At 44.8% G+C, this 13,396-nt stretch overlaps 1 protein-coding gene across 1 annotated transcript in view; it reads right to left on the minus strand.

The window, feature by feature from the left end:
• The window catches only part of LZTFL1 (leucine zipper transcription factor like 1), a 13,494-nt gene extending 1,103 nt beyond the window's left edge, over nucleotides 1-12,391 (minus strand). The window contains exons 1-9 of the mRNA XM_006914858.3: nucleotides 12,261-12,391; nucleotides 9,794-9,918; nucleotides 7,309-7,503; nucleotides 5,978-6,038; nucleotides 5,048-5,119; nucleotides 3,751-3,816; nucleotides 3,587-3,664; nucleotides 1,445-1,621; nucleotides 547-650 (exon numbers count right to left, since the gene is read on the minus strand). Of these exons, the coding sequence (XP_006914920.1) occupies nucleotides 547-650; nucleotides 1,445-1,621; nucleotides 3,587-3,664; nucleotides 3,751-3,816; nucleotides 5,048-5,119; nucleotides 5,978-6,038; nucleotides 7,309-7,503; nucleotides 9,794-9,918; nucleotides 12,261-12,263 (881 nt within the window). The 5' untranslated portion in view covers nucleotides 12,264-12,391. The remainder of the gene's footprint in view (nucleotides 1-546; nucleotides 651-1,444; nucleotides 1,622-3,586; nucleotides 3,665-3,750; nucleotides 3,817-5,047; nucleotides 5,120-5,977; nucleotides 6,039-7,308; nucleotides 7,504-9,793; nucleotides 9,919-12,260) is intronic.
• Between the last annotated feature and the right edge of the window lie 1,005 nt (nucleotides 12,392-13,396).

Genomic DNA, 13,396 nt, shown 5'->3' on the forward strand with positions numbered 1-13,396 from the left:
GAAGGGACCGTAAGGGCGTGGTGAGAGCCTCAGCTTTAGGCTTCCCTCTGTGCGGGGAATTCTTGTAACCTCACGTGGTCCCACCTGGGCATCAGGTGGCCAGACAAGTCCTATGTGGAGTGTGGACTTCTCAGCCATGCTGGCTATGGCACCCACCTGCGTGGACCTCATTCCCTCGCACCTAAATTGCCACCTGAGGGCACAGTATGCCCAGGTCTTGGACGCTGCAAGGCCAGCACCGAGGAGAAATGCCCAACCCTGGCCTGCACTCGCTGTGCATCCCGTCCGACGCCCCGCTACGCGAATCCACCGCCGAGAGTAGCCGACCGCAGCCTCACGCGAGCCTCCGTTCCAGCTGCACCTAAGCAGCAGCCCAGTGGGCGTTACGGACGGACGAGGCCCGGCCGGCGACCCTTCGCCCAACTCCCAAGCAGGCTCGGACCACACAGTGGAGCAACCAGCCTGCCCTGGGGACACAGCTCGGCTTTAACGAAGAACAGACCCCGCGGGGACAAGAGTCCCAGGGGCAGGACCCGCAGCGCTTACTTCGCCAGTCTTCTCCTCAGGTCTTTGATTTGGTCGTTCTTCTTGGTAAGAATCTCTTTCATGTTGCGATAAGCTGCCGTCTGCTGGAATTTCTTCTCTAATTCCTGCGTCGTGAAAAACGTCAGCCCGTTACAAAAGAATAGTTACGGAAAGAATTAACCAATCTAAAGAAAATGTATATTTTTTGCTCTAATTTTACTAGTCTTCTGCTTATATTTTCTACTTTCTTTAAAAAATATACTCATATAAAATTAAGACTATTCATACTTTAAAAACACATTCTTTCAAATGAGAAGCCAATAAAATAGTAACATTATCCCAAATATAATGTTAGCAAATAACTCAGAAATACCAAACCCTAGAAAGGAAATCTATTTGAAACAGTAAACTGATTTTCAGGTAGAATAAGCATGATCTTTTTCCAAATCCCAAAGTAGTGTCACTATTATAGGAGGAGGATTTTGAAATTAGCTAAATTTTTGCTCCCAAATTCTGAAGAGTCTAATCCTTAATGAACCCAGTCCTCAACATTTTTCATATAAATTAAGAAAAAGGCATAGAATCCTTTTTTAAAAAGTTACCCATCCCTCTATCAGGCTGTAGGAGGGATGGACGGGAAGGGCGACAGGGAGCAGGGCCGTGGAGGGAAGCCACTGTGGAGGAGCATGCCACCATGCCACAGGGAGGGGTGGAGATTTTTATTATCACAGAGATTTTAGTGCCAAAGATGGGAGAATCTCAGCGCCGAGAAATGACAAATCTTTAGAACATGTATTGGTTAAAATCTTGAGAAAAAATAACGTGAATTTGCAGTTGTCCAATCAATTCCTCCCTTAGTCCCCCCTGTTCCTCTGTACTGCGTTTGTCATTTAACTGGACATTTAGAGACAAATCTGACCTTTTCGGCCATGCTCAGCTGCTCCTGAACCCTGAGCAGGTCATGTTTGGCTGTCGCTAGACTCTCCTCCAGGGACTTCTGATTTTCTGTCTTGTCGTTAAGTGTCTTCTGAAACTCACTCTTTAAAGTGGCAACTGTGTTTTCCAAGTCACTCAAATCTCCAGCCTTTATAAAATCCTATGAAAAATATACACGTCATCATAACTTCACATTGACATTTTATTAGTGACTGTTTTAGATGGTGATTCACCGTGAAGGGAGGCACAGGTGAACGAGGCGTACTGCGTGTGCATGTCAGCCACCTGGGCCAGCAGCCTGGGCGCGCTCCAGCTCCTTGGGGAGTTGCCAGCACGCCCTGCAAGTGCACCCTCAGCCTTCAGTGCATGGTGTCCTGCACATGGCAGACACTCGGTCACCGATTTCCAAACATGTTTCCATGATTTATGAACTGCTAGGATCCCAATGAGGAACAAGAGAGGTGAGACCCTAAATGTGATGAGGCTGCATGTTCCAGAGTTGGGAGGCCAAACAAGAGTCATGTTGAAAAGTTGAGTTCAAAAAATCCCAGTGAAGAATTTTAAAATATACAGATGGAAGAATAAGAAAATTAATGCATTTATATCAATAACATTTTACTTATTATTTACAATAAAATATGAGAGCCAAATCAATGCTTATTGATTTTATGGTTTGCTAAATTTACCATATTTTAATTTTTTTATATTAATGCGATATGCACATTTGCACACTTTGTCAGCTTAATACAAGCAGCTGGATCCTTTCTCTACCTAGATCTTGTTTTTGACTGAATAAAATTTATAACAGAAAGAAAAAGTTGTATTAATAAGACAGGAAAATGGTCTATAATTGCTAAATATGAAGATGAAGCAGTGCTATTAACAAAAGAAAATTCTTTGCTCATTTTTGAAATAGGATCTTTCAAAAGATTTTATTTCTGCAACTGGTGAAGGCATGTATGCATCTTGCTTTTGCCAAAATCTTAAAAGTAAAATTGGAGCAAAGTCCAAAATAGCTTTTAAAACAAATTCACCATCCAAAGTGTTTGCAGTTGTTTTCCTTCGGGGGAATTATAAAGCTGTTCTGTAGTTATTTAGCTCTCTGGTTTATACATCTGTGGTCCTTAGTATATAATGATTGAAAATTACATGTATTTTCCTTTGTTTTTTTTTTAGCCATCTAAGAAATATCCTCTTATTTAAAAGATATCTAGCTACGAATGAAATGATGTAATGTCTGAGATTTCGCCTTAAAAAAAAAAACAGGGGTGGGGTCGGGGAGAAGAAAGTAGAGGTAAATATGAAACCAGACTGGCCTTGCCTAATGACTGGGAAAGCTGAGTGTTGCATACCTGGGGTGCATTATACTATTCTCTTTCTTTTTGTATGTATTTGTAATTTTCCATAGAAAAAGTATAACACGAGCCTAGTGGGGCAGGTTTTGAGATTGTTTAGTAGACATTTACAATGACGATAAAACTACTAGAAAAGCCAACACTGCAAGGACAATTCACTCAAATGACATCCTATTAAAGCTTCCAGCCTCAACAGATGGCCCCACGAGGCAGAGCTGTGCGCAGATGACTTCTAGCAGGCAGAGCGACACTCAGCCATTACACTCAGACAAGCCCGGGGATGATCAACACTGGATTTCGCTGCATTATACAAGTACCACTACATAGAGATGGATCTGAAGATTCATAAAGGCAAATTCACTCTATTTTATCGGACTCAAGAAAGGCAAACTAAGTAATAAGTTTTGCATAATAAAACTCACATACAAATACAATTATGACTAAAAACTCGTCTTCGTTTCTGTTTTCCTCATTGTAATTGGGATAGCAAAGTGAAAGGGGGAAAACTTTTAAAAAATAAATTCAAGCCTGTATGCCAGCGGGCTCTCAGGACACGGGAGGCACGTGAGCTGTGCATCTGCCCCTCTGCCCTGGAGGACGGCGAGGCGAGGGCGCTGGTCCTCACCTGGCCTCTCCTGGACAAGCTGTCCCAGTGCAGGACAACAGCAGCAGGAGGCGGGGGATGATGAACAGTAACTAAAACTTAATATTAAGCTTATACTTTTATTCTATCTAGCAAATCTGAAAAAGATAGCTAAAACCGATTTCACCTTTTGATTTCCTTGATCAAGCTGTAAATCTCGCAGGGCTCTTTCTAGTTTTGACTTCTCATCCAGTGCGTTTGTAGCCTATAATCAAGTTTAAACAAAACACATTCAGTATTTAGTCTGTAAGTAACTCTCCCACGAATCTTGTTAAAGTATTTCTCAGTTACCTGTATTTCAATGGTCTTCAGCCTCGACTTCAATTTCTCATTCTCTTCTTGAAGTCTTAAAATTTCCTTTGCGGGTAAATGCAAGTTTTGTTATTTCAGCCAACTATTTTTAATACTTGAAGTTACTTGTTTCACTTAAAAATTTACTTTAAAATCAGATTTAAATTACATAATAGATCAAAACTCTGCGTGCCCCCGTTATCGGTAATATTCCAATTCTACACAGCCCACCGGCCTTAGCCCCAACGGGTCGCCTTTGGCTCTAAGACTTCTGGTTCCTTCTCTCGCAGCCTCAGACTCTCTTCAGCCCTCCGCTTTCAGCCTTTCCCAAAGTCCCTCTCCTATGCCACCTCTCACCTTGCTGATCCTGCAACTCTTGGGTCTGTTCTTGGCCTATGCTGCACGCCGCTGTCACTTATCCTGAAACACAAGCTTCCGCATTCCACTACCCTGTGCGCAAGCCCCTAAATGTTTCTGACAGAGCGGAGGCCAAATACCTTTGCTTGTAAGCAGCTTAATCACTAGTCACCTGTCGGTCCAGCCTTATTTCTTACTACGCTCCAACACACACACGGGCCCGTCAGTGCGCTGCTGTTCCAATCAGGCCGGCCTGCCCTCTGCCTCTGACAGCTGCCTATTCTGTCCTCCTGCCTGCTGGGCCCCCTCCTCCTGCCTCTGACAACTTAACCCATCTTTACTCTTCAGCCCGGCTCAGGCCCTGCCTTACCCAAAAGTCTGTCCTCAACTGCTCTCATCCACACGGAACTGTGTCTTCTCTGCCACCCTGTGGCGCCTGTGGCACTTGTGGCACACACATTAGCATTCTCTTATCTGTTTCCTGAAGATTAGTTCTCCCTTCTCAATGAAACTCTAAGGTTTTTGAGGGCAAAAGGTCAGGTATAAACTGCTTTTTATCTAACAACATCTGCGTGATGTTAACAATACTGGAGTCACGAAGAATATTTATTTGTATGTTGGTAATTAATTTTCACAAATCTCTCAACAAAATTCCCTTAATTGCCATCACAGCCCATAAACTTCTAATGTCTATCAATAAACGCTGTCAAAAATTCCATGCTCTTCACTTCACCATGAAATATGTGACCTGGAGCTGCTTCAGACTTTCTGGAAGGTAAGTGTGCCCTCTTCTGGCCCACCGGGTACCATTCAAACAACTGCAATGGACTAATCGCCCTCCTTGGACCAAAGCCTGAATCGGCCTCCACTCTCAAGTTGTGCAGGTGACCGGAGGGCACAAGAGAGGATGTGCCATTTCTCAAAATGACGGCAGCATTACCTTGTTCAGGAGTTCTGTCGTCCCACCTTCGTTAAGCGGAGCAAGTTTCGGCTTTATGATATCTATGATGGGCTGAAATGAAATACAGAAACCAAGCTGAAACCACCGCAGGATAAATCACGCATGATCCCTGAACACTGGCACTTTCTAGGTAGAGACACCATGTAAACATACACCCTGGGATGTCAGCTCCAAGAGGGTGGGGGTCCTCACTGGTCCTGTTCTCTGCTACGTCCCAATGCCCAGGACGACGCCTGGCCCATGGTGCCCAATACGAATTAGAGATAAACATGAAACCTGTCCGCTCCATATTTTGTCTAAAACAATACAGATGGAAGGGAAAGGGGGCTAGGCGCTCAGAGCCAGAGCGGATATAAATCGTAGCCTGTAAGGACTGGGCTTTGGGAGCTGAAACACAGGTCTCTGCACAGACCCAGACTCTGGGGAAACCTGTAATACTGATGAGGATTTAGGGAACCACACTGCAGATGAAGAATACCTTGCCATAAATGTTCCCGCAGTTTAGCAATGTGTCTTAAAAACAAAAGAATCCATGCCCTCTGACCCGGAAATATCAGAAATATATTCTAAAGGAATAATTGGAGAATTGTTCTGTATGTGCATGTTCACAGATCCATCTCGGCAGCAATTACCACCCAATACCAAGGAAGCTTATGGTGCATCTATACGACGCAGATCCCGAGAATGGTTAATGAGAGAGGTAGGTAACCATTAGCACGGCCTCCACTTGACAGATGAGGAAAACAGGTGAGAGAGAGAGCGAGCGAGAGAGAACAAGAACAGCTTTTGAATTCTGCTCTTGAATGCTTTTCCTTGAGAGTTCTCACCTTAGCCCCTGAATGCTCTGAGCAACCTAAGGATTTTAAATACTGGCTATTAAGATATGGACTTAAAGTGACCAAAAGTTACCTTTTTATTTGAAGATGTAAATTCTGCTTTTTCAAATTCTGCAACTTGTTCTAATAATTCTCTTGAAGATAAAAGCACATATGAAAAAAACATTTATTTAAAATAGAATTGTATCACACACATAAGAATAAAACCACTCGCACCAATCTAGTACATGCTGGAGAGAACAGAGATGAACAAAACTCAGCACTAATGGTTGAGAATCCAAACTGCGTGGACTCCACTTGGATCTCCCACAGCACCCAGTATTTTGCACCTACTGAGTGTACAATATGCTAACTAGAACTAAACTACAATGCTAATACCAATATGTCTGAAATTTGTAGTCAACTCTATATTTTTGAGGTGCTACGGTGAGACAGCTTTGTTATAGAATACACACTGTTAGCTAGTAGATGTTCAAGAAAGACAAACTGATTTTAATAGAGTAGCCTCCCCAAAATGGAATTACAGTACTTTGTGATATCTACTGAAAAAGAGAGTATCATATATACTGAGAAAGAGTATGACACAGTCTCCAGAAAGATGGTCTGGCGTGATCCACACGCTTATTCTCTTCCATTTGCAAAGGTAAGTGAGAGCTAACCACACAAAACCCGCAGAGTGAATGGCAGTGGCGACTCTTCTAAGCCTCGTAACAGGGGCGTTTGCTCGCCCGCACCCTCCTGCCAGTCGGTGAAGTTGAATGGTTTCCCTTCGCTACTGGGGACCTGCCCAGCGTTAACGCTGCCCTGCGTTTGGAGAACAGCTCGCAGGGTTCGGCGGCCAGTCTTTCCTGATTTCTGGCATGACTTTTCTTAGAATGAGTTTCAATTTCACCGATTTTACCGTGCTTTTTAAATTCACCGAATTCTTTGATGGTATTCGGATTGTAAAACTCTCTTTTTACATTTTCTATTTTAAAGATAAGTATAATTTAAAATGTAATTATTTAGGAAAAAACTTCCAATACTACTAGTCTGAAATGATGATATCTGAATATTTTTTCAAATGTTTCATCTCTATTTTCTAGTTGACCTATCTCTAAAGATTTATTATAATGGCAATCAGGCTAACAACGATATCGTAATGATTAATTATTAATCACCTGAAAAGCAATTTCATATATCTCGAATGCCTTTATAACACCTAGAAACAGCAGGAACACACAGCTTTGGAGGGGATGCCGAGTGGCGCGTAAGAGACCACTCAGTAACAGGATGCTCTGCTGTTGCCCTACTCAAATTTTCTCAGGCACTTGCCCCAAGAAAAGCAGCAGTAAAGACATTCGCTAACTTTTAAGGCTATGCTTGGGCCTCCATTGTCATAACTGCAGGTACAAATTTTATTACCTGTTTTCAAGTTCAGAGATATCTGTTTGTAGCTTGAGGTACCACTTCTCAGCCTGCGAGAAAAGCTGCCGCAGAAGTAGCACGTTGGTGTAGGCCGTGTTGATGAGCTCGGACTCCACCTCGCTGTGGACCACAGCCTGCAGCCCGCTCAGCACTTCAGAGACTTCGTCTATGGTGAAGGTTTCCTCCACCAGCCTGAAAAACAACCCCATCCAAAACTTCTGCATAAACAACAGAAACTGTTTACAAAACAAAACAAAATGAAGAAACCCACATTCATGTCATCTAGGCCCATGGTCCCCAACCTTTGTGGCGCAAGGCCAGGGACCGGTACTCCTATGAGAATCTAAAGCCTGATGACCTCATGGAGCTGAAGCAGCGATGCCGGTGCTGGGGAGCGGCTGCAAATACAGATGAAGCTTTGCTCGCTCGCCAGCCACTTACCTCCTGCTGTGTGGCCCTGTTCCTAACAGGCCACAGATCAGTACCGGTCCACAGCCTGCCTGAAAGAGAGAACCCCTGATCTAGGGAATGAAGGGTTATTGTGAACACCTCTCTGGGAACTGTCTTCTTTATTAATAAAGAAGACTGAAAATAATTGATACTGGATTAAATTTTAAAGTCTCTTGAACAATTAAATTGTGGCTCACTATTCAAATGTGGACATCCTTTAATAAGCACATGCTCAGAGACATTCCCCCAAACTATTTCCTTTTTTCTTTAATTTTTTCAGATTAAAAATCTTTTGTACTTTATATTTTCCACTAAAATTAGTCTTATCATAATTAGTAATTTCAAAAGTCACCTGGAAGGTATAATTTCTCCTTTCTTTCCATTTGTCTGGCATTTCGAAAATTGTATGAACTATTTAGATGTCAGTAAATGCCTATGAGAAAATCAACGGTAACTACATATTGTTTCTCCGAGCATTCCTGAGACTCAAAAGAAAAAAAAACCAACTCCAAAATGAACTTATTTTAGTTAAAGCTTCACGGACCACTGACCACTCCATAAAAATAAACACCATCATCCACAACTGTGGTAAAAATCCGCTCTCTCACAGAATGTGTTTGGTTTGGGAGGGAACTTCGGAGCCATTTCTTCAATGCCCTCACTTTACAGACGGGAACAAAGGCTCAGTGTGTGGCGGTGACATGCCCGTGGTCCCACTGGAGGTGACTCAACCACACAATCATTTCCGGCACTCTCGCCAACATGCCCCAAAGCAGCATCCTTGAGAAATGCGCACCTCCTACTTTCAATGAGTTTCACAGTAACCCAATCCCGACCTCCCCCTGCCTCTGTCCTCAAAGTCCCTTGTCCCAGACACTCAGAAGATGAAGAGCAAGGGCCCCAAACCCAGGTTCGTCTTCTTCCTCAATTCCAAAAGGACCTAGTGAAGGGAAGTGCACCAAAGTTATACTCAAGTTAATATTATTTGATTTACTATTCTTTAATGTTTCGTTTGGCCAGCAGAATTTAACCACTCTTAAAAAACCAAAACTTGACTTATTTCTGATGAAAGTCCTTACTAAATATATTAACAGCCTTTCTATTCTTTAATAGAACATATCAAATCTGCTTTTAAAAATCTGCTTTTATTGGCAACCCAAGTTCATTATTATGAACAGCAGTTAAGGGACTCGGATGCATAAAGTAAGAAATGAAGCACCTTCTCTGGCCGTCCCATGGCCTCGACAATTAAATTGCTGCTTATATCTGCTGGGGGTTAGGAAACCAAATTAATGGATGGAACAGATAACGGTCTACGGCTGCAGGTCTCTGCTACCGAGTGAAGTTCATGGCTTTATGACAGTTGCAGCTGACTTGGAGGCCTTTTTCATTTATGTCTTCTCTGACATTTAAGTGTGCCAAAGCCTTATTCCCAAGTCATGCGATGTCTCTTTATTATTCAGTCTTTTTCTCTGGTTTCCCTATTATCTTCCAGATCAAACGTAAATTTTGTATGGTCTTTATCTTCCATTATTGTTCCAACCAAACTAATTCTCATCTTTTGCTACGAAATCAGTTAACAATTTTGGTACCAGTCAGAAAGCTTTGCACGGTTTCCTGCTGTTTTCCCCACCCTTAATTCAATATGAACTTCGCAGGTGTTTTCTTGCTAATTGTCATATCTTATGGCTCTAATCTTACTTAATAACTCAGTAATTAACGTTCTGGAATCTTTAATACAACAAGCCAATCATTAATCCCGCAAGCCCTTTCCTGACTGCCCTCCTGAAACTCTGCAACCTCTTAATTATCACGTGTGCATCATCCATGCGTCTTTGGTAACAGACTGCTCTCACCGCAATCCAATCTTTTGAGTTTCACATATCTACGAGGCTTAGTGTAGCTGCTCTCAGTGGATTAGTAATCACTATAACCCCGGCCATGGTTTGTGTGGTCTTTGCTACAGAATCCCCACCCCGGCCGCCAGAAGGGATCTGCGTTCCCATTAGGTTCCCTGACAGTCTCCTGATACCTGCTCTCCTTGAGGTCTTGGAAGCAGGAGTCTACAGTTTTGAGTCTCAGGCCTCTTTTTGAACGAGCGAAACGCATATAATTAATAACTTCATTTTGATGGTGCTCATTTAGGCCCAGCTCTGCCTGAAAGAGAGAGAAGTAATTGTCAGTCTTGAAGATGTAATAAAGGAACAATGGAAACACACAGGATATCCTGTGGTGGAGACTGCTAGATGTCCACTAAATTCTGTTCCTCCCTTCTTCCCGGGACATGGCTACCCAACTAGGGGACACTTCCCAGTCCTCCTGTGGGCAGATGTGGCCATCTGACTACTTCTCAGCACTGGATGTGAGCGGACGAGATGAGGGCTATTTCCAAAGCCTGGGCCTTGAGACAGGGGGCGCATCTTTGCCACACCCTAATTCTCTAAAACCTGAAAGTGGTGGTGACTCGGCTGAACCACGCAGACTGCAACCATGCCCTAGGGGCTGGTGGAGCAAAATGAAAGGGACCGTATCCTTAAGTGATTTCATGAAGGAGCGGTGACCTACTCACCTGAGATGAGCAGTGAGGTAGCTGATGAGAGAAAGTAAACTTCTGTATTCTTTAAGCCACTATTTTTTGGATCTTTATGACAGCCACTTAACTTACCTCATCTAATACAACTTTAAAAAATATATTTGGTTTTGAAATAGCTATTAATTGGTCCTGATTTTTAAACCAGATGAAAGCTTGACAACTATGTGCTAGACATTAATGAAATTCTTTTCCATCTTACAGCTATAGTGATAATTAAAGAAGGAAATTATAAAATTGAACATCTAATGTAGAAGACTAAATGAGTCAGAATTATCTTTATTTTAAGAATAACCTGAACTATCATAGCCTTCTTATGGGAGGCAAAGGTCTAACTTCCAAGCCTCTCTCCAGGCTTACCCCTCACTCTCAGCATGCAGGGTGGCCTCCAACATTGGGGCAGCCAACTCCAAGGTCATTTAGCATGATCTCCTTCAGCCCCCAAGTCCTTTACCATGGCGTTCCTGTACTCACATACATCCTCACCTCCTCTTGGCAGTCCCGTTTTCCTTAGGACATAAGTCTACAAGGGACAGGACCTTGTCCATCTGACTCTCTGAGATGTACCAGTACCTCTCGAAGTGCCCAGCCCATGACAGACATGTGCCCGACAAATGAACTTAAAGAGTATTCCTCCTTTTGAAGGCCACTCCCTCATGAGGCCTAATCGGTTCTCTTTCAAACTCCTGGAGAATTTTACTTACACAATTGTTCCCCCTCTCAACATGCTATGGGTTTCTTCTTCCCTTGAGACTATAGAGAAGATTATGTATATAAACCTCATTCACGCTTAAAAACGACAACAACAAAACCCCAACCCCTGAGATTCCCTCTAGCTACCACTGCATTTCCCTGCTTCCCTTCTACCATGTAGTCCTTAAACCCACATGCTTTTGTAAAGCTCACCAGCGACTTCTTAATTACAAATCCAGCTACATGGCTGATGCCTTGTTCTCAGCTGACCTGCTCCATTCTTTGGCAGCTAACTCCACCTTTCCTTCTTGATCTCATTTGTAGGCTCCTCTTCTTGGGGTTGTCTCTTAAACAATCTGTATTTCCCAGGGCCCTGTCTTGTCTCTATCCTCTCCTTGATGACATAATCTAGCTCAAGGTTTCAGTTGAGACCTATATGCCTATGACTCTCAAGTCCAACAGGCTGACCCACAGATGTGTGTCCCCAACTGTACCACGAACAGCTCCACCAAGTCTTTTTCGCCCCCATTTCAGTGGTGCCCCAACTCTGGTTTCATCCCCTTTTTCGAACACTTCGGTACAGTGGAATGTTCTAGGTGCGGTTGCTAGTTAAGCTGGCATGGTATATCCGCTGGAGAGGTTAATGGAATATGTTTGAGCATGCGAGAAAATGGGGCCTCTTTTGAACAGGTCAGAACCAACGAAATATCACCTAAGTTTCTTCAGCTGTAAAACGGGGGGCTTGGACTCTTAAAATCGTTGTCACATCAGAAAGCTGGATTCAATCACATTTTCCCGCCTCGGCTCGTTAACACATCTCGTTCATGCTGCCAAAAGGCGCGCGTGTGTGCGCAAAAACTTGAGAATTTTTGGAACCGAACGAAGATTCCGCCTTGCGCCTTCGGCTTGCAGCCGGTCCCCGCCAGCTCTCTTCACCGTCCGCCTGCGAGGTGTGACTTGGCCCGGGCACCCAGGGCAGGGGCGAGGAACAGACATGATACGGCGGAGCGAGGCTGCTAGGAGACGGCTTCACCTAGCACTATCCCAGAAGGGCTTTGGCCGAGGTTCACTGAGCTCTCCCACTCTCCTCAGGGAGGTTCAGGGGCCGACTCAAAGCCGCTGCAGGCCACGCCATCACTCCGGAGCTCCAGCTCCGCGTCTCCGGCCCCGGCCACTGCCCACTACTCGGTGCGGCGCCAGCGGACCGGCTACTCACCATGGCGGCGGGCGGGAGTCCGCAGCCCCGAGGAGCGCAGAGGTCAGGCGGAGCCTCGTTAAATCTGCGATCGCCGAGGGTGGTTGGACCACAGAGGATGGGGAGGGAGGGCGGGTTGTTTAGAAGCCTCCGGTTGCTAATGGAAACGGAGGCACGTGACTCTGGAGTTAGGCACTTTTATTGGCCCTCAAGATCACGCGACAGGAAGTGCAGTGTGACTGACCGACCACCGCATGCGCATTAGCGTCCAGAACCCGGAAGTTCCACCTTTTCGCGCCACGCTGACTTGGGGGGGGGCCGGTCGCCGTTGCCAATGGCAACAGGATTGGAGCGGCCGCTCAAGGGTTCCTGGTGGTCTCGACTGCCACGAAGGGCTTTTCCTTCACTTGCCGGCGCCTGGCTGGTCTCGAGGACCGTCGCCTCGACGTCTGACTCCCGACCTCTCGACGGTCTCCTGGGGCGTCGGGCGCGCGCGCCCGGGACTTCTCTCCAGGAGTTCCTACTCGGTCGCGACAGGCCGACAGCACCAGCGCTGCCAGGTTCTTGGATAGAGATTGGAATGATCCTCATAATACCTCGCCCTTTTCCCCCCGCTCATATTCCTGGTTAAAAACAAAAACGAAAACAAAAGAACTCCAATGTAACACCTTTTTCATTAAAAATAGCTAACGAAGTCGTTGAAAGAGTAGTGAATTTCAAACTATTATGCCGAAAATCATCGGGGAAGCTTGTTTAAATAACGATGCTCTGGCTCGAAAAATCTGAATCATGAAGCCTAACTTGGGTCCTTGACATCTGCCATCTTTACCGACATTCCAGGAGTGACCACGGACCACTCTAAGAAACACTGCCCTAGAAGAGGCAAAGGCGTAGGATGAGAGAGATTATTATTGCAAATACCAGGAGTTTGGCGCTCGGGTGGGTGAAAGCCATTGAGTGGGCGTAGGCCATTGAGTAGGCATTTCAGCGGCTCTGAAGACAGAAATGTGAGCCAGATGCAACCACTGGGGAGGCAGTAAGTAAGGTAAGAAGTGAGCTCAGCAGGATCGACACTGAGGTAGACACGGAAATAACGAGCACAGAGCGGGCGAGCTCCCTGAGGGTCCGGGAGGCTTCATACTGAAGAGATGTGGTTG

The sequence above is a fragment of the Pteropus alecto genome, unplaced genomic scaffold (assembly GCF_000325575.1).
Source record: "Pteropus alecto unplaced genomic scaffold, ASM32557v1 scaffold156, whole genome shotgun sequence".
Classification (NCBI taxonomy): Eukaryota; Metazoa; Chordata; class Mammalia; order Chiroptera; family Pteropodidae; genus Pteropus; species Pteropus alecto.